The 22,334-nt window shown below is 37.7% G+C and overlaps 1 protein-coding gene across 15 annotated transcripts in view; it reads right to left on the bottom strand.

The window, feature by feature from the left end:
• Positions 1-22,334, bottom strand: part of chd9 (chromodomain helicase DNA binding protein 9) — a 117,041-nt gene that overhangs the window by 87,521 nt on the left and 7,186 nt on the right. For all 15 annotated transcript variants that reach the window (XM_005169013.6, XM_073908761.1, XM_073908763.1 and 12 more), the window contains exon 2: positions 13,776-15,453. In XM_005169013.6, the coding sequence (XP_005169070.3) occupies positions 13,776-15,320 (1,545 nt within the window). In that variant the 5' untranslated portion in view covers positions 15,321-15,453. The remainder of the gene's footprint in view (positions 1-13,775; positions 15,454-22,334) is intronic.

Here is a 22,334-nt window from a genome sequence, read left to right as displayed (position 1 = left end):
CTTATTCAATTCACCTATATCGCATGTCTTTGGGCTGTGGGGGAAACCGGAGCACTCTGGAGGAAACCCACGCAAACAGAGGGAGAACATGCAAACTCCACACTGAAATGCTTACTGACCCGGCCAGGATTTATCAATGATCGCCACAGCAGAATGAACCGCCAACTACTCCAGCATACGTTTTACATGGCGGATGCCCTTCCAGCCACAACCCATTACTGGGAAACACCCATACACTCTCATTTACACACACTCACCTATAGCGCATGTCTTTGGACTGTGGAGGATGCCGGAGCACTCGGAGGAAACCCACACGAACACAGGGGGAACATGCAAACCCCACACAGAAATGTCAATTGGCCCAGCTGGGACTCAAACCAGTGACCTACTTGCTGTGAGGCAACAGTGCCAACCATTGAGCCAATGTAATGCCCCACAACAGCATTTATTTGGAATAAAAAAATTGTAACATCATGAATCTCTTTACAGTAACATTTGATCGTTTTAATAGAAAGACATTTATTTTCACTTTTGAACCATAGTAGGGTTGCACAATATATTATGAGCATCGATAACACAATGTGTGTATCCACAATAGTTGCAGGGCAGCATTAGATTATTTTTTAAAGATTAAAAGATATTATTATTTTAAAATAATTCATACATTGATGACCTTGTTATTTTATGTTTGACTGTTCAGTTTAGAATATTGTTAGACTCTCCAGAAAACCATAAATCGCTGTTTATTTTACTTATATTTGCTCTATTCTATTCATGTATATATGCTTGTAATTTATAATGATTTATGCAAACACACTGCATAGAAAAAATCATCCCACTCCATCTAAATGAATGAAATCTTTCTAAATAGAGCTATTTGATTAATATAGTGAAATTATATTCATTTTGCAATATATATTGTAGCAAAACAAAATATCAATGTCAGATTTTTCCAAATATCGCGCAGCCCTAAATCATAGTACTAGTATGTATATTTACAGTGCTTTAAAAAAGTGCTTTTGTTAAAATACTTTTCATATGCTAAAATAGGGCTGTATTTCTCCCTTTTCTCACTTTGTCCTAATCAAGGGCAAGCTGAGGGGGTGTTTTTTTTTTTTTGCCTAACTGTCCAGATGTATCTTTCTTCGTTTCTAAATGCTACCTCCTATGATCTGCCTCTCCTGCAAATTGTGATGTTTTGTGTATGGTCAGGAAGGGGGGGGGGGGGGGGGGGGTTGTCCAATTTCGAAAATACGAAAGTGTATGTGACAAATAAAGGCCTGCTTGATATGGATTATGTCAGAATAAAAACACTCACCGGCCAATTTATGATGTACACCTGTCCAACTGCTCATTAACGCAAATTTCTAATCAGCCAATTATATGGCAGCAACTCAATGAATTAAGGCATGTAGACATTCTCAAGACGATGTGCAGCATTTCAAACCGAGCATCAGAATGAGGAAGAAAGGTGATTTAAGTGACTTTAAACGTGGCATGGTTGTTGATGCCAGACGACCTAATCGTAGTATTTCAGAAACTGCTGATCTACTGGTATTTTAACGCACAACCATCTCTAGGGTTTATAGAGAATGGTCTGAAAAAGAAAAAATATCCAGTAAATTGCAGTTCAAATGCCTTGTTGAAGCCGGATGTCAGAGGAGAATGGCCAGACTAGTTCGAGCAGAGTAACTCATATAACCTCATTACAACCGAGGTATGCAGAAGAGCATCTCTGAAATACCAACACTTTAAACCTTGAGGCTACAGCAGCAGAAGACCACACCGGGTGCCACTCCTGTCAGCTAAGAACAGGAAACTGAAAATTGGAAAATAGTAGATTGGAAAATTCAAAATTCCAATTCTAAAATTGGAAAATAGTAGATTGGAAAAACGTTGCCTGGTCTGATGAGTCTCGATTTCTGCTGCTATATTCAGATAACATAATGCGCCATGTCATAAAGCATGAATCATATCAGACTGGTTTCTTGAACATGACAATGAGTTCACTGTACTCGAATGGCCTCCACAGTCACCAGCTTTCAATCCAATAGAGCACCTTTGGGATGTGGTGAAACGGAAGATTCACATCATGTATGTGCAGCTGACAAATCTGCAGCAACTACGTGATGCTATCATGTCAATATGGACCAAAATTCTGAGAAATATTTTCAGTACCTCGTTGAAACTATGCCATGAAGGATTAAGGCAGACAAAAGGGGGTCCATCTCGGTATTAGTAATGTGTACCTAATAAAGTGGCCAGTGACTGAATGTATCTCACTAGTAGAGATGACTGTTCAGTTACAGCCTCTATCAGCAGGGCCTAACTCTCTTTTGACATGCAAAGAAATAATTTAGAAGTCATAAAAACAGCCCAATTAAATAATAGTTCACTAAAAAAACAAAAGTTTGCTAATAATTTACTTCAACCTCAGATCATCGACGATCTAGGTGAATTTTGTTTTTCTCTTCAGTAGAACATTAATGATGATAATTGTAGTCTGTGCTGATTCATATATAACAGGCGAAGCAAAATTAATACAGGCACCTATATGGCTCCTGATGATACATTGAGGTCTTACAAAGCGAAATGATTTGTCTAAGAAAGAAATGAAACATTATTTATTACTACTTTTAATCCACAGCTTCGATAAACGGTCCTGAGCACATTATTGCACGTCTGAAGCACAAGCTTCCTATTGAGTAGTATGTGCAACACAAACTCAACATGAGCTGATAATGTTTGTTTACAACATTTTATATTGGATGCAGTGAATAACAAACTTATAAATCCTTAATGTATAGTCAAGAGTCGTGGCTCTTAAAGGCATAGATCACCCAAAACTGAAAATTCTGTCATCATTTACTCACTGTTCACTTGTTTCAAACCTGTTTGAATTTCTTTCCCATGTTGAAAACAAGAGAAGATATTCTGAAGAATCCTGTAACTATTAATTAATTCCATAGTGAAAGTCAGTGGTAACAGGTTTCAGCATTCTGTAACATTCTACTGAAGAACAAAAGTCACCTACGTGAATTGCCTGAGACAGAGAGATTATGTAAACTTATAATAAGCTCAATTAAAGTGGAACAAATATTAAAAAATAAAAAAAACAAGCATGATATGATCCATTTAAAAAGCAGATCCATTATTTGGAGCCCATCCAGACAGTCGGTTAGGGGGTATGTGAGTGAATGTAAGTGATGTGGATGGGTATTTGCATCTATGTTGCTGAATGTTCATTCTGCACAAAGCAGCAGCACAAAGGGGCTCTGTTTATGCCGTCAGCCGGTCTCGCTCACTCTCTCGGGCCCTCACGCTATCACACCACCCTGTAACACTTTGACCGCCGCTGCTCTGCCCTGTCACTCAGACCAAACCGCTTTGCACATTTTAACTAGGTCGACTATCTATGCGCAAAATGTATTTCAGTCGTGTCAAATAACAAAACAGGTGTATCAGAATGTGAACAATATTAAACTTGTATTTAAAGGCTTCACATACAAGCAAACTAGCAAAAAGTACATGCACACACACATCATATACTATATTTGAGTCTAATGCAGGTTTTGTTTTATAACAACCGCCTCATAAACCCTCCCTGATTTGGCCATCGCAGCACTGATGGAGGTAGTATTATTAAATCAAGCTAGTGAAAGTTCTGTCTGAACATGTTTAACCATGATCTTGTACTTCCTCCAACCAATAAACCACACACACACACACACACAGACACGCACACACACAGCCATTCCAGTCTACTGCAACTAAACTGTCATTCTCGGTGAAGGCAGGTCTAAGGTTTTAGTACTGTAATACCAACCCTCGTGGTCCACAGACTTAAGACTCGGAACGTTAAAGCACAAACTCACCCTTGAGACCCTCAGGGAGAGAGAAGGTCGAGTGCATCTCTCTCTTTTACCCTGGGACTGACTCACATCATACATCTGTTGGCTTTCCACAGCCGAGTGCACATGAATGGCTCATCTCTCTCTCTCTCTCTCTCTCTCTCTCTCTCAGACAGACACAGCAACACAAACACACTCACTACAGGAAGTCACACGATGAACCCTGATCCACATCCTGCCTCAGCTTTAATTAAGGATCTGCGAGGACAGACAGATTGACTAAAGGAGAACACAACAATCAATCTAGACTGTTTTGGCTTTCATTACCTAAACATGTCTACAGTGCATTTGTAGCATATTAGTTGATGGATACACACTGAAAAATTATCAAAATTATTATTGCTGTTTTTTTCAAACTACTTATATAAAATGGCAACAACACATTTCCTGGGGGTGGGGGGTCAACTTAATTTATTTATGTTCAATCCACTTAAATTTGTAAAGGAAAAAAATGGATAAATTAATTAAGTTGTGCTGGGACAACATGAACCAAACCTTTTTTTTTTATAGTGCACCATTGCTAAAATGCTGGCATCAATTTGTTGGAAAACTAATAAAGAAGTTTAATTAAGTTCTGTTTGAATAAATTTATAAATGTATGTATACTTTTTTCCTTTCTAATGTAGTGTGAAAAGGTATACTACTAATTCACAGTAATTATGCATTATATATTTTTTAAAATCACATTTTAATACAATCACTTTTATCACATTTTACCAGTTTTTTTTTACTCATTTTTATTATTTGTTCTTATTTTTATTTAACTTGTTTCTTTTATTCTTGTTTATGTAAAGCACTTTGAATTGCCACTGTGTATGAAATGTGCTATATAAATAAACTTGCCTTGACTTGCCTAAAATGTTGATTATTTTAGAAAATAAACAAAATGTGGATATAAAAAGAAACTAAATGCTTCAGAAATAAAAAAAACTTTTTTTAACTTTATTTGCAACTTGTTAAATGTAGTAGGGTTTTATAATATTGGATAACAATATATATAAAAATAACAGATATATTTTCTGTTTGTGTGTTTTTGACAACTGTAAAATAATTTGCATAGCCAGGTTTGAAAATTTTATTCCCCATGCATAACAAGTGTTAGCTTCACACAATGAATTATCTATGGTCTATAATCTATGGGTGACTGGGCTTTTTCTTCTGTTGCTTTCTGAGTTTGACTGAATCTGCAGTGATTTCATTCAAAAACTGCACTTTAATCATAATCCATACAAAGCAGCAATATATAGTGGGTATACACAATAATAGTTAGTGATTAAAAATAATTATATAATTTCAAAATATGAAGTGTACAAATAAACAATCTTACTGTGAAACTATCCCAAATAAAACATACTGTACAGACAACAGGGCATGCAGAGGAAAGTGCAGATTCATTCTCTTCCAGTAGCTGGCATATGTAGAACTGCAGGAGTAACAGCGTTTCCATGGTAACTGTTGGGAACTGATCTAGTCAGCTTTTAATATGGTAAAAAAAAATTATATGCATAATTCAGAGAGGATCAAAAAAGAAACACTGTCTAAACTTTTAATTAGGACAGTATGTTTTCCTCACAAATGCCTTAACAATTGAAACTCAGTTTCGATTTCAATTGCTTCAAACGATTATGAAAAAAATGTGAATTGCGATAAAACGATTATTACGTCACATCCAGCCCCCTTTCCAGCAGTACGCATTAGTTATAAATGGAAAGCTCAGTTTTACATGAAAAAGCGTACTGTAACGTGACTTTTGCAGAATGGGACGTGCTTCATTTATTGATGTGTATTCGATTCATTAATGTTTTTAGAAGCTCTAAAGAGTACGCATGCTGTTGTGTGTGTGTGTGTGTGTGTGTGTGTGTGTGTGTGTGTGTGTGTGTGCTCAGCCTCAAAGACAAACAGAACACACACATTGTTGTCATCTTAAGTGAGCGCCTAAATGGTCAAATTCATGTCAAATGGTGTCAAAGCGCAATGTTAAGTGATTATTCACATCACTGTTTGTTATGAGGAAATAACTGAAAACAGAGTCAAGAATGTGAAAGCATAAATGGAACTGTGAGACTCGTAAAGTGACAATACACTATACTCCTGCTGAGTTTGTTTTGATTAGTTTATTTGTGTTGTATTGTATTTATTTCCTTTCAATAATTGTGAGACATTTTTGTTAGTTTGCATTCTGCTTTTATGAATAAATAAAAATAAGCATTAATATGATTTTCCCCAAAATCAAGGAGTCCTAGTATATAATGGAGAAAGTATTAGCAAATAGCAGAAGAAACGCTATAGTTAACGTTTGTTCAAATGACTGAATCTCGTGTTTTCCCACCAATGTTTGGCCATGGTAATCTGTACTATCCCCTCTACTTACTTTCTTGATAGACTTTGTAGCATAAAATTGTTGCAGTGCGGTTTGTATGCAAATCTACATATAGATGGATCAGCTGAACTGAAACCAAAAGCCGGCTGGTTGCCAATCATGCATTTTTTACAAAAGTTGTCTGGTTCTGTTTTTTGCCAGACAATCTTTGATACCATACCAAGAATTTTATGACATTACTTCATGATATTTGTATGTTTTACTTTCACTTTCCAAATCCACAGTGTTAACATGTGGGCATTAGGACCTGGATGAGGTCAAGAGTGTCAAGAGTTTTTGATTACCTGATTGTTCGTGATGTTTACACATTGATTTAACTGTACCAGTTGAGCAAAGTGTTCATGCTATTTATTTATTTTTGTTTGATTACACAAGGGTCCCGGAGTGCAGGTGTCCTGCAGAGTTTGGATCCAAATTTCCTGAATACATCTGCATGTAAGATTCTGGTATTACTAAGACCTTGATTTTGCAAGTGTGCTTGATTAGGGTTGGAGATGTAGACACCAGCCCTCCAGAACCTAGCTTGGTGAGCCCTGGTTTACACTGTTAAAATGTTTGAGTTGTTTTATGCAAAAGTAACTTTCAGAAGTTATGTTGATGCTTTATTTTTAATGAAATAATAGGAAAACAGGTTAAAATATTTTAAAATCATTAGTTCATTCATTTTCTTTTTTCGACTTAGTGCCTTTATTAATTAGGGGTCACCAAAGCAGATTTAAAATTAAAACATTTTTTTAAATATTGTATCGGATACTGAATATTTCTATATTTATTTTGCTACTGCATATCGTATTACATTTTTCTTCTGTATAGCACAACCCAAGTTTTACCCTAGACATTAACCTGAAAAACAAACGCAGATCCATGTAGACTTGCTCAGTAAATCTCTCTCTTTCACAACTCTACAAAATACAGTACAATGTTAACTTTATTGAAGTAACTCAATTTCTCTATGTAACTAGTTTTAGTGATGTTTTAAAATTAGCAATTTAGTAAGGGTGTCTTTTGGTTCGGTACGCATTACAAACCTGACAATTCAGACTAATATCTAAAAAGACAAAAAATAATAAGTGTACAAAATATAATGTTTTCAGTGCAACAACGCTCAACAAAGCATCCCAAATGACGTGACATGCTGCCTTCTTTACTCACCTCCAAACACTATGCTAGTCAGTCAAACGCTGCAGTAGCTCGCAAAATGGTTATAACGTAATGTAATCCTCCTATAACCAACAGCGGGTCTGGCATTTGGGAACACTTTGATTACGGTACATTTAAAGCTGTGGATAAAAGACAGAGCTCAAAATTGCGACCATTGTGGTCGCATATGCGCCCGAAATTTTATCTATGCAACGTCAAAATATACTTCGGAGTGCATAAAATTGATGTCTTCACATCAAAAATAGATGTTTTCACAGCAAAATGTTCACAACGTGCGCAAAATTAGGAGGCAATCACGCATTAAGCATCTTTGCACCTAAAAATGCCAAACGCAGTGGTCAGGAATGGTTTAAAACAGCTGACATGTCAACTTGCAGTAAACAAAGCCCGCAATGCTTGCCCCGCCTTCAAGCTCTTCTTATTGGCTCACTGGACTGGTTTGATTAAGTCAGCTGTCAATCACTCAGTTCCAATGACAGAGCTACAGCTGCGAAAATGTATAGGTCTGGATACGAGGGAATGAAAACAACACTGACAGATTTAGTTTTAGAAACCACCTAAAGTTACAAATAATGGCACAGCTGATTAGTGATCATTTGCTGAATGTCAATCCAGCAATTACACTTTTTGAAGAGTGGATAAAAGACTTCCAGTGGTTAAAGTCCGCTATGAAAATGACTAAAGCATTCACTGTAAAGCCGGTGGGACGGAGTTTTCAGGTAAAAGTGTTTGCCACTGAATCTAAAAATTTTAACCACGAGAAGTTTTAACATTATTTAATCCTTAATGAAATTAACATGCATTAAGAGCATGCATTCACTGAGATTAAACTAATATTGCAGCTCATGAAAAGACCGTTACTGCTATTAAGATGACGTATATGCAAATAAGTCATGTCAATATCATCTGTGCAATATCAGACACCACCCCTGAGAACACATAATAGGGCCGATAAATTAAAATCAAAGAAATCCTCTGGCTTTTTCCTTTTTTTTGCTGTATCGAAAACATACCGAACCGTGCGTCGTATCAAACCGAACTGTGATTTTTGTGAACCGTTGCACCCCTAAAATTTAGGCTTGAGCTCAGATCTTAAACTGTCAAATTAAGAACTGAATCCATGGAGTCACTGTAGAAATTGAAGTAATTCCTGACACAAAGGCATTTTTATAACACCTTCATTGGTTGTTCTATTTATTTTAACTCACTCACTCAGCATGTCTGTAATTACTTAAAGCACATGGGCTGAAGCTGAATTATATTCATTCTAAGGTAAAACCATATTGCATAGGATACTCAAGTGATAATGTTCATTTATTTTATATTAGATTACTATTTATTTATACTATATACTAGAGCTGCAAAATTAATCGTTAAAAGATCGTGATCTCGATTCGACCCCCGAGACGATCTTAATCCAGCATTTCTACGATTCTGTCAATCATATTTTCAAGCTCAGGTGAGAAGAAAAGGCGGCTGCACGAGTCTTCATTGTTTCACACACGTTGCTCAGTGACATTGACACCTCCAAATGATGTTGAATGAGTCACATACTGTATTTATAAGGTATAATTCACCTAAAAATGTAAATTTTGTCTTTATATAACGATGTTTTCGAACATCACACGTGATATGAGCTGCTGACCGTGAGCTGTTATCACAGAGAGGGCGCGCGCTCTTCTTAATGATAGACACACGCGCGTCTACTTTATTGAACAGAACCTGCATATGTTGCGAGTATCAGGTAATACAGTTGTAAATAATATTCTGTTTGTGGCACAGAGTGATCGTTTGGGAGCCGCGCGCGAAGTATGAACAAGCAACCGAAACTGTGCACTTCATTTATATGATCATATCGCATTTTAGAGTTATAATTATGACAAGCATTTGATGTTTTTTCTTTCATAGTGAACACACAGTTGTGCATGAAAATAAATGTTTACAGTGTCAGCATAACTACTCTAGCCTCTATATTGTTAAATATAATCTGATAATGGCAAATGTCTCGATTTTACCAGTGAATAAAATTGTCTAATTTGACAGATTGCAAGCATATATCTCAAACATAATAATTGAGCATCATAATTATTATAAGTAAAATATAATTATTTATAGAAACCAGTAGACTTACACATAATATTGTTATCGATGTTGTGCCATATGTTTGTTTTTACCATACCTTTATTTTACATCTACAGAATCGAGAGAAAATCGTGAAAAATCGTGCAGCTCTACTACATACTAATTATATTAAGCAATTTATTTAAAAGATAAATATAAATTGAGTTTAGCATTTCACGGCACTTTAACTATAAATGAGGGTTGATGGCAAAATCTATTTAATTGTAAAAGCAAGAAACAAGCATGCAAAATTTACAATAGAAGTTTATATCCAACACGTACAGTACCGATAAAATCTCCCTTATGAGCTGATAATCAATATGGTAAAATTAAGTTTTTATTGACCAAGAAAGAAGAAACACTTCTCTCAATTTTCCGTGTGGAAGAACAAGAGCACTAGCACTAGGTGTATTTGTGCACACGGCTGACGGCAAGAGCATGCCATGTGCCAAGCAAAGCTAGTGGAAAGTGTTCACGATATGTGTGTGTGTGTGTGTGTGTGTGTGTGTGTGTGTGTGTGTGTGTGTGTGTGTATGTGTGTGTTTGAATGTGGCAGGCTGGCAGCTGAATCACTGAGCCTCAACTCCCTGTGTCAGCAGCAAAGAGCTGAGGGAAAAGACTGATGCTCCTGCATCGAGAGAGAGAGAGAGAGAGAGAGAGAGAGAGAGAGAGAGAGAGAGAAATAAAGAGACAGACAGAGAGAAGTCGACACTGTCAGGAAGTATCGCTGAAAGCACTGCCTGCTGCTTGCGATCATAGACCAGACAGCACTCCTGTTCTCTTCTCTCTCTATCATTCTCTATTTCCCTCAGGAAACCTCATTATCAACATCTCCCTTCTGCCTGCACTCGCACACAAGCACTAATCTCACATCAACACACACAGACAGAAAAACCACAAGCCAGACCCACACTGGCCAGCCAGAGTGCACCTCCTGCTATCCTATGGTTGGCCTGACCCACATCTTGTTATAGCCTTAAGTATGCTTAGCCCCAGTAAGTCCTAAACACCACTGCAACTCCTAATCGGCTGCTAGAGTACCTGTCTGCAGGCTCTTGACAAGAGAGGCAGTTCTGTCTTGTCCTTTTATTATGTACAGTTAAACACTACAATGTAGCCTGTTGTCTATGCAATGTGTTGTCTGCTTGGCAACATATGGGGGATCGTTTTATTATCACTTCTATATAGGGATGGGCGATATGGCCTTTAAAAAAAAAAAAAAAAAAATCACAGATTTTTTCACAAAAATTCAATTTATGATTTAAGGTCCTTTCATTGTAAACAGTAAAAATGTTACATTACTGGACATAATAAGACATGACATAACACCAGTGTAACTTCATGCAATTCGATAGATAGGAGGACAAAGTTCTGATAATGTGCAAACAAAACATATAACAGCATTAAATATTAGTACATTTGAGCATCAGGTGCTTATTTGTTTTGCTGGTTTTGGTTTGATCATCCTTTCATTTTTCTAAATGTTCTTATTCAGAAAGACAATCTACTACCTAAATCTGTATCTGCATGCATTTGCTGTATTTTCCACAGTATACTGTCTACCGACACCATGTTTTTTTTGCGACTTACATTCCTGCTGCATCCGTAATCACTTTCCATAGACATAAACCATAAACAAACCAGTTCTTAATCATGCCGAGTTAATAATGGCACGGCGATTCTGAGCAGGCTTATTTAAACACATTTTGCAGTGGGGTGTTGTTTATTTGTTTATTTTGTCCAACGCTGAAAAAAAAAAAAGTCAAACCAATTATATAGGGGTGTCAAAATTAATTGTTTCTCAGATGCAGTGCAATGCAGACGCAATCAATTTGGTAAAGGTTTAGCTGTAATCATAACCAGTTATTACGTACTGACGTCATTTATCACATTTGCGTTATGTCGGTAGCTTACTATGGCAAGGGAGGCGACGTGAGTAACTAAAACACATTAATTACTTAAAAAGCAATTAACTGTGCACAATTCCCTGCTTGTGTGTGTGCTGGACAGTCGTTCACTAACAGGTAAGTATATCAAAACCCAGATAGGAAAAAATGAAAGCAGTAAACTCTCTTTCTCCCTCTCTCTCTGTGGCCCCTTTGACCTGCTGGCATGTTCGTGAGGTGACGTTATATCTCCTTTCCTCGGCTGTTACATCAAAAACGTTACTTGTGGATCCAGACAGGAGTGTTTTTGCAGAGCAAGTTTTCTCCACTGCGTCACTGTGTATAATTGATCAGCTGATCATAGCAGTCGTTTAACATCAGTGTCTCCGTGTCACTAGCTACTTTTCCATCCACCTATTTTTATGACCATTTTGGATATGCACATAAAAAAAATGGTTGATGGAAATGCCAAGATATTTGGTGCCAATTAGTCAGGAGGTGACGATTTTGTTCGCTTTCACTCGTTGGATGGAAACGCTGCTTTATTCGCACATCTTTTATGCGATAATCTAGTTTTGCGCATAAAGTTAATTCGCATCTTTGGATAGAAACATAGCACCAGAGGCGCGCTAGCCATTATGGCCAATCGCAGCCTTTTCTGTTGAGCACGTGACCAATCATAGGCGTTTAAGAACTCGCTCAACAACGCTCAAAAAGCAGGAGGAACAATATTTACATTAGTTTATTTGCTTTTAGTGCTCATGTTGTTCTATGCCTGTGCTTCAGTTTTGTTTGATGTATTCAAAAAGAGTGTTCATTGAGAAGGTAAAATTTAAGATACAGTTCAAGTATCTGACTGTTTGTATTAATAGTTAAAATTGTATTGCAAATAATAAAAAAATATGAATATAGTTATACATTTTAATACCAGAACTAGTGTGTTGCTGAGTAAAATATCAAATTGTTTACGGAAAGCATTGTCAATGCACTGTGATGCACTGAGATCTGAGAATGAACTGTGAGACCAGTGTAGATTCACAGCCCTATAATTATAAATAGCTGATAACACTGTACCTTTCTTAGAAATTAGATGGTGCTCATTGCTATGTTGTTTGTGTATTTCTATGGCAATATAAGGAGAACTATAGGAGCCCAGAGGAGTATTGGTTAGGGGTGTCAAAATTAATTGTTTCTTCGGTGCACCACAATGCAGATGCGGACAATTCGGTATCAGTTCAGTAATAATCATAACCGGTTATTACATACTGACATCATTTGTCTCACATACTCTATGTCACGGTAAAATACTATGGACGAATAATTAAAATGCAGAAACTCTGTACTGAAACAGTACTCTTCACTTTTCACTGCATGTTTGCTTAGCAGTCTTTCATTGACACTGAGGTTAAGGCAGAAGCCCCTATTTATGGAGAAAATGAAAGTAAACTCCACTTCTCTCTCTCTCTCTCTCTCTCACTCTCTCTCTCACTGTGGCCACTTTGACCTGCTGGTGTGACGTTTCCTCTCCTCTCGGCTGTTACAGCTATACCTGTGGATCAGACTCGAGCGTGTCTGCAGAGCGAGTTTTCTCCACCACGTCTATCATGGATCAGCTGTGATTGTTGCTGCTGTTTATCAGCATTTATCACTCATCGTTGAACAGCGCTAGAGCCAAATGCAGCACTTTCTGAACGAGTAACCCATCACAGGCGTGAACAACCCACTCGACAACACTCAAGTAATATTTACATTAGTTTATTTGCTATAAATGCTCATGTTGTTCTGTGCATGTACTTGAGTTTTGATTGATGTATTCAAAAAGCTTGTATTAAAGGACAGCATTGTATTACATATACATTTAAAATGTATTTAAAAATTATACATTTTAAAACAAGAATTCTTGTGCTGTGAAGTAAAATATAAAATTGTGTATGTATCATCAATGCACCATGATACACAGAGATATCGAATTGAACCGAAACGATGGCATGATAATCGTAACCGAACCAAACCGTGAGACCAGTGTACACCTCTAGTATTGGTGGATGCTAGAGAGAAAAATCGCTTTTCTAACAAATCAATGTAAACTATTTATTCAAGTTATTTGATAAAATAGATTTATCCCCTAGCCATATCTATGGTGGAGTTAAACACCATTAACAACAACAAAAATCATTGCAAATCATTTATGTTCCTTTAAAATAAGCCAAAACTGACAGATCATAGCTGTGAAATTTGACTCACTCAAACATCTCCGCACTGAACTTTTCAAGCCATACAAAAGAAGATACAAGATCTGAGAACAGCTTCTCTCACCTGTGCATTGTAAACCAGTGGCACATCCTCCACCTCCTCTTTTACTTCTCTGCTATTCCTGACCCCTGCATTTACCCAAGAGTGACTGGAGCTCTCTTCCTGATCTAGTGCCTCCAGCTGGGGCAGCAGCTCATCCTCCAAAAGGTCGGGAGCTTCACCCAGGTCATCAAGTCTTTGATCATGTTGCTCTCCAAGCAAGGCCTCCTCCAGCGAATGAAATGCATTACTACTGTTTAAGCTCTGGTTTGTTACCAAAGGCACATCGCAGGTCCTTTGCTCGGTCATAGAGAAGGGAGTATCTGCGGAAAAAGAGGTCAGCCCATCTGGGAACACCTCAGAGGAGCTGAATAGATCCTGGTCTGATTTGGAGCTACTTATGGGGCACTGTTGTGCTGGACTGCCCATTATTGGGACTTGTTGATTATGTTCTAATCCAGATGTAGACAGAAAAGGACAAACGGTATCCAAAAGATTTGAAGCTGATGATGAGATGGTTGTAGAAGATGTTGTCCTAGATACTAGGGCAGAGGAGTAAGACTGAGTTGCATTTACTATAGGGGGAGGCTGACTGGTCAGAGCATAACAAGCAGTGGAATAGGATGAAGCATGAGTAACTGAGTCAGTCTGGAAAGAACTGGTTGCAGAGGGAGATTGAACAGGAAAGGTCAGGCCATTGTCTTCCATCCTTGGACCTGTAGTAAACCCTTGAACTCTTTGGGTTGCCTGAAAGCCAGTGTGTTGCTGAGAAGCCATAGGCATCATAGAGGACTCAATATACTGTTTGGACTGTGAATGGCCTCCAGGGGCAACCGTAGGGTGAAAAGAACTACCCTCTACACTTAGCGAGTTGTGGTGGCCTTGTTGGGAGTTATTTGGCAGGATGTTGTCCTCATAGTAAAAACGGGTATGCTCCTGATAGTTCTTGCCAATGTTGGGTAGCCCTTGATGGGCTATTTGTTGGTGACGCAGCTGTAACTGGTTTGTCACTGGGTGTTGATTGAGACTGTGCTGTCTCTGCTGAAGATGCTGGTGACTATACTGCTGATGTTGAGCTTGATGCTGCTGAAACTGTTGTTGCTGCTGAAATTGTTTATGCTGAAGTTGTTGATGGTGGAGTTGTTGGTGGGGTTGATGGTGCTGATGGTAGTTATTCCCTTTTTGATCATGGTTTCCCCACATGGGGCTGTTGTGAAGAAAAATTCCATTGGTCTGAGGCACTTGATTCAGGGAATGCCCTTGAAATTGTTGTTGTGCCAAAAATGTTCTTGCGTCATTGCTATCTGCATCTGGACCAGGAAAAGACTGTTCCATTGAAGTCTGTGCTTTCATAGTGTCAAAATGCCCCACTGGCTGACTGTATGGTATCCCATGTTGAACGATTGATGATCTGGACCCTGCATCCACCACCAAACTAGGACCCAAGGCAAGTTCATCATCCAAGGACACAGTCCCAGGGTTAAACCCTGAATCATCCTGGACTAGACCATCAAGCCCTCCCCCAAATATGTTAGGGTCATCAAAAAAGTCCATGATGGGGTCAGTCATTGTACGAGTTCAGTGCATGAAGTGTCTGCCCCCACAGCAAGCCCTTTGACAGGACTGCTGAATTCAACAGGCAGCCAAAGACTGTCAGAGACTGCTGAACCACTGTGGGTCCATCACCAAGTATGGCTGCAGTCTAGAAAAAAAACAAAGAAATAAACAAAGTTATACAAACTTTAGTAATACAATACATTCATGGCATTCAAAAAATTGAACTTCAACAAAATTTTTATACATTAATTTTATTAATTTATATTTATTCATTTATTCTCTTCAAATGAGTTTGATTTTTAACAGTTTTCTTGGTTTAAATACACAATTTTCTTGGAGCTATCAAATTTCATAAAACTATTTTTTCTCCACATTTGTCAAATTTCAGGATTGTGGTTATGACATTTTAATTTAAATTATTTTTGCTTCTGTAATTTCAATTCCTGTTAGCTAACAAACAATTTGCAATCTACTGTAGCTTCCAACACATTTATTAATGCAGATTATGTGTGATTTTACACTCCAGTACCAAGTTTTTTCATCATTTATGTAAGGATGTTGACCCAGTAATGAGATTTAATGACCAATTATAGGCGTTTAAGAACTAAAAAAAACAAGCATTATTATTAACTTTTGTCTATTTGTTCTAAACGCTCATGTTGTCTCTATTTGTCTATTTGTTCTAAATGCTTTGTGCCTGACTTGCCTATCAGTTTTCTATGAGCAGGTGCAATTTAAAGGTTCAGCCTTATATATCTGATTGTAGGGCTGGACAATAAAATCGGTATCAATATTTATTGACCGAACACCATGGTCAATAAAAAAGATTTGGTATGTAGTTTTGGCATGAAGCGCTATAGTTTTATTAAAATATGGCTACTGAGCATGCACCCTAAAAGCAATGCCAATAAACTAGAGTGTCAGTTTGTCATTTCCAATGAAAGTGTGGGACTTGCATGACGTGCGTATGCAAGCGATGCGCACATATTGTATTTTTGGGCATTTTTTAGGTGCACCTAGTTGAAAACATCAAAAATTTTCCAAATACCGCAAGCGCACCGTAATTCATTTAAGTAGAACTTTGTATGGAATACGCATTTCATTGATAACGGCAGACTAATTACCTCAAACAAACACAGAACATCCAAACAGTGCAGTGCTTTTTACTTTTCTCCATAAACCTGTCATCCTCTGAGAAAACACTTGATGGTCGCTTAGTTGCAAGAGACGCCGGAGAAAGCCATTGTAATGGTCAAGGAAGCCATGTGCTCGCGCTTGCACTTCAGGTCAGAATAGCAACACATGTCAAAATGAGTGTGTTGGCTAGCAGCAGTGGGGAGATTTGAAATTAATAAAGGATTGTAAGGATGTCGCCAGAAGGGGCTTTTGATTTCTTTTCTTGTGCATACCAGCCACTAGATACCCATCTGAAAGAGTTTTTAGTATAGGGGGTAATGTAGTCATTCAATTTCATAATTTGTAATGTTGCAATATGTATGTGAATAATGATGGCTGGTCCCTTTACTTGAAAGCTCAGATTTAATAATCATAGTTTGTTATGTTTAAAGGTTTATTATATAATTATTATTTACACCTTACAGAAGTTGATCTACCTTTGTAACAATTTATCAAGTTTAAGAGTTTAATTTATTATAAAGAGATCAGATATTTTGTTTAAATATTTTTAGTTTTTGACTATTAAAATTAAGAAGGTTGTGGTGACGCAGTGGGTAGCACGATCGCCTCACAAAAAGAAGGTCACTGGTCCAAGCCTCGGCTGGGTCAGTTGGCATTTCTGTGTGGATGTTCTCCACGCGTTCGAGTGGGTTTCCTCCAGGTGCTCCGGTTTTCCCCACAAGTCCAAAGACATGCGCTATAGGTCAATGGGGTAAGCTAAAATTATTCCTAGTGTACAGTATGTGTGTGATTGAGTGTGTATGGATGTATCCCAGTGATGGGTTGCAGTTGAAAGGGCATCCGCTGCATAAAACATATGCTGGATAAGTTGGCGGTTCATCCCGTTGTGGCAACCCCAGATTAATAAAGAGACTAATCCGAAAAGAAAATGGATGACTATTAAAACTATTTGCCTTACTAATGTTGCTAAATTGAAATAAAGTGTATAAATTAAAAAACCCTAATATTCCCTATTGTATTGGTAAAAAATATTTAATAATTATCAATATCAAATGATATAAACATAATATTGTATAAATATCGCCAAGAGCTATCTGATTGCTTATATTAAAAGACAAAATTGTATTAATCTAAAGTTAATTTCAAAATTGAGAGTGAAAGCATTGTCAGTGCATCATGATATCCAAGTGAACTGCATTAATAACATATTAATTGTAACCGGACCTAAACGTGAGACCAGTATAAGTTCACACATCTAGAACATCCACATCTCAGCAAAGCCTGAGTCTCCCAGAATGATGTTAATTCTATTTGACTGAACAAAACCTAATAAGAAATGGAGATTTCCATCTTGCTGAAATGGAATGGAATGCAGGATAAAATCTACAGGAGGGCAAACCTTCAGAAGAAGAACTGGGCATGTGACATACTACTTCAAATCCCCTACCCCAACGTTACATCACTCCTTAACTAGATACAGTACTGCATTGATAATCTAACATGCTCATCTGGCAATAAACTCTTCCACAGCACCCTGGGGCCTGAAAGAGGTGAAAGGGGAAGGAATGTCTGGGGAACATTTGGGACTATTAGTGGAACACAAAAACAGGCATTACAACAAGCACTGCAGCTGAACAGCTTTCAGCACCAGACAAAAACCAGGTGCTTCGCACTCCCCTCAGGCTTCCCTCAGCTATGTTTGAGAGACAGCGAGTGGAAACTGCCTAACTCTTGGTCAAGCCCTGATCAGGAGCGCAACGGGAGTGACTAGAGCTGTGTGGGACATACAGACAGCTCATTCCATTTCATGCACACATGAACGCACACGCAACCGGACAGAGAGGGTGAGAGAGAAACAGCCGGTCCTGACCAACAGCGGCTGTGGAGGAGGTCAGTCACGACCTGATGACTCACAACACACACAGATAAACAATATGACAGTGCACTGAAACCTAGACACAGTCCATTACTACAGTACCACTTTGTGGTTTTAGTCTTTTTTTCTCTATATATACCATTAAGCTTGCAATTTTAAAACTAACAAACCAACACAGATTTTTATTCACAGATCAGAAAGGGAAGAGTAACACTGTTATTTCACATCTAAATTATGATGATTTATACTGATGTTATTTTTTAGTAAAATTATTTAAGAGTATGTATTGAGTAAGAGCCTTTCCACTGGGCAGAAAAATAGGCTGAAATGTTGTCTTATCTCAACTTAACTGCAAACTCACAGCTCTGTGTGGGAATTTTCAATCATACAGTGCCTGTCACTATTGCTCAAAACTACACGGCATCCAGCCATTACCTAGAGTTTGCTTAAGTGAACGGTTTTACAGGTAGTACACCTGCCACAAACCAGGAAGAATTTAGGCAGATACATTGTATATGAGGCTTATCATTTTAAGACATCTGTATGAAACTGATATATTTATTCTGACAGTATCTTAAAAAATAATAATAAAAAAAAGCTTTTCTTTATTGATCATTTTAATATGTTTTTTGAACACATCAGCATATTAGAATGACTTCTGAAAGATAATGTGAAATGCTGAAGGCTCAGTAACAGCTGCTTAACATTCATCTTTGCTGTAACAAATATAAATTGAACTTAAAAGCAATATTTTGTTTTGCACTAAACCGGTTTCCACCACAGTCCAAAAACATGTGGTTCAGGTGAATTGGGTAATCTAAAAATTGTTCGTAGTGTATGTATGTGTGCATGAGAGTGGATAAGTTGGCGTTTCATTCCACTGTGGCGATGCCAAATTAATAAAATTAATAAAATTAATTTTTCAAGACGTTTTTCCAGATTCAAACCCAAGGGATTTTCACTGGCGTTGAGCAGAAAAGTGTGCAAAAATCACTACTTGACGTTAGATGGCGCTACACAACTTTAAGCTTCTGACACCCACTTGTAACACAGAAGAAGAAGACAAAGTTGACACGCTTGTTGTCATGGATGGTTCAAGTAGCAGCTCCAGCTCTAGCAATGAAGAAATGATTATTTTTCACCGTTGCAATAAGCCCAAGTTCATATCCTTTTTTGGGCATCTTTTTCCATGTGCGCTCCCGCTCGCATTGACAGTTTTGCACTTGAGCGCCTCTAAGTGGTGTTTACTGTAACTTCAGCAGCTCCGTGAACGTGAACAAAAGTGCCATTTTTTTTTAAAGACACTTTTACGTCTGTAGTTTTGCGCGTTGGTGTGCATGATCACATTGGCGCCCTTTATTTAGTCACGAGGCATTAAACGCGAGCGAAAAAGGTCTCAATGTGCACTGGTCTTTACTGTTTTTTCTGTACAATTCAGTTTATATAAATGCAGGATTTTGGACAATTGCAAAACAGATTTATTTGTTTTTAAAAAAAGGTCCCCCTTTATAATTAGTGGCCTTAACAAGTATGTAAATTAATAATTTGTTACCATGTACTTATTTTGTATATACGTTTTTATAATGTACTTCTGATTGCTATACCTGCATGTAGTTATAACTGTAATTGATTCATTCATTTTCCTTTGGCTTAGTCCCTTTATTCATCAGGGGTTGCCACAGTGGATGCCCTTCCAACTGCAACCCAGTACTAGAACAGTAACATCCATACACACTCATTCACAAACATACACTACAGCCAATTTCGTTTGTTGTTTGTAGTTTTTTAAGTTAGTCTTTGAACTGTGGGGAATACCGCAGAACCCGGAGGAAACCCATGCTAACACAGGGAAAACATTAAAACTCCACACAGAAATACCAACTGACCCAACCGAGACTTAAACCAGCAACCTTCTTGCAGTGATGAACTAAACACTGAGCCATCGTGTCGCTCACACCTGTAATTAATTTCTGTAACTACATTTATAACCCTCCCACTTAACCCAACCTTAAACCCATACCACCAAACTTTTGCCAAACCTTACTCCTATCCCACCACAACAGCACCAGATGTGTTCTACAATACATTTTGAACACATTAGTTTATAGAAGCTAAGAACACGTAATATAAAGTGGCACCAAATTTTTATCTGTTCCCCTGCAGTTTTGAGGAACAGTTTAGGAAGAAATCAGTTTTTTATCAATATATTAAACTTGTGTATTTGGTCCTAAAGTAGATTTTATCAAAAATATTTGCATAAACTTTAAATGTACAATCATTTCAAAGTTATATTCTGTAAATATTGTTTATATTTACTCAAGTTATTGAAAAACAACTATTTATGGGATTTATTATTCCAGTATTGCAGAAAAACTGATTGAGAATGTTTACATGGACACCAATAATACAATTTTAATATGATTAAGACAATACTGGGACATCAAACTATTATCGTCATGTAGGATTTTCGCTGCATTTTGCGACAGGATAGTCTCCACAACTGCAGCTGTTTGACACTATTCTCTGCACCTACTGAGTCAGTGGAGGCCCACAGACACCTGCATGGCAAAATGCGGAGGTGTTTTCCATACGGTGTGCGGTATAAAATTCCATTAAAACAACAGTCTTCCAGCAATTCATACTCGCAACCAATATTATAATTTGTCACAGGGCGTATGAGTGAAATGTTCCTAAATGAAAGTGCCAAACTGCAGTTAAAGTTGACTAATTAAAAATGAAACTACAGAGGAAATGTGGATAACAGGGTGACGCAGTGACATTAATCAAATTATGTGCTGTAACATAAAACGGGATCATAAAAGGGAAATTCAAAAAGCAACTCGTGTAAACACCTTAATAATTTATATTGTCAGATTCAGATTAAGGCAAATATTTCGATTACTGATGTCCATGTAAACATAGTCATTGATGCAACATTACTGAGGCAGCAATGGTTTCCTGGCGGCTCTAAAAAAATTGGCAGAGACACAACAAACCTGAACAGATTTATGTAAACATTCATTGCCAATGTTCCAAGCCCAGACAGGCTATACTATTTTTGATCACCCTCTTTGGCTGTGAAGACTTATATCGACCAGCTTCCTAGGTTAAGCATCCACCCAGAAACATTTCTTGTGAGAGGAGAGGTCAGAGGTGTGCTCCAGAAAACTGCATCAGTCCACAGCTGAAAGACACACTGATAAGAGCCTTGCCGTCGCAGGCCATTAGCCCTGCACTATCTGTACAAGCAAAAACACATGCGACTTCCTACTACTGAAAAACCCTGCGACCCCCCTCCCCCAACATACAGATTATATCTTACACGAGAGTCTCTTTCCAAGAGTAACCTACGGCGTCCCGTCCTATTTACATCTCTGCAATTTGCCTAGCATCCCAGGTTCAGAAAAGAGTCACTTATGAGTCAATGCACTTCACAAATCTAATGCACCGGTCTTTTTCATGCCAGCGAGAGTGCATGACTTCAACAAGATGAGGCAAAGTTGGGTGTTAGCCCTGCTGGTCTTGGACTGCACGCAGCAATGCATTTCCGCTGTGAAATTGCCCTCTGACAGATGCCAAGTCATATATGCTGAATTGTGACTCATCCAAAGAGCAGGTACTGTCAGAGGTTGCCTTGTGCCAATCAAAAAATCTGAGACTAGAGCTGTTTTTGACTATGGTGAGGTTTTTTTCTGGCCGAGTGAAGCTGATCTTAGACCACCCCTATCAAGTAACCTCTTTTTTTAGTGATTCAATTTCCCACAGCACAGCCATGCTTTAACCAACAAGACAGGTGTCGAGTGAAGTTTCAACTTCCACATCAAAAGTGGAACAACAGAAGAAACAAACAGCTTTTTTTCTGCAATTTCTTGCACTTTGACTGCAGAACAGCAATATATGCAAATTTTTTAAGCAAAATTTTAATGAAATATCAAACACTCAAAATTAATCAAATATAATTTATACATTTGGCATTTTCATATTTGATTTGACATTTGAATTGTAGGCATTTA

Source organism: Danio rerio, chromosome 7 (assembly GCF_049306965.1).
Source record: "Danio rerio strain Tuebingen ecotype United States chromosome 7, GRCz12tu, whole genome shotgun sequence".
Taxonomy (NCBI): domain Eukaryota; kingdom Metazoa; phylum Chordata; class Actinopteri; order Cypriniformes; family Danionidae; genus Danio; species Danio rerio.
Note: the sequence above shows the minus strand (reverse complement) of the source record. Positions and strands in the feature narration are given on the sequence as shown.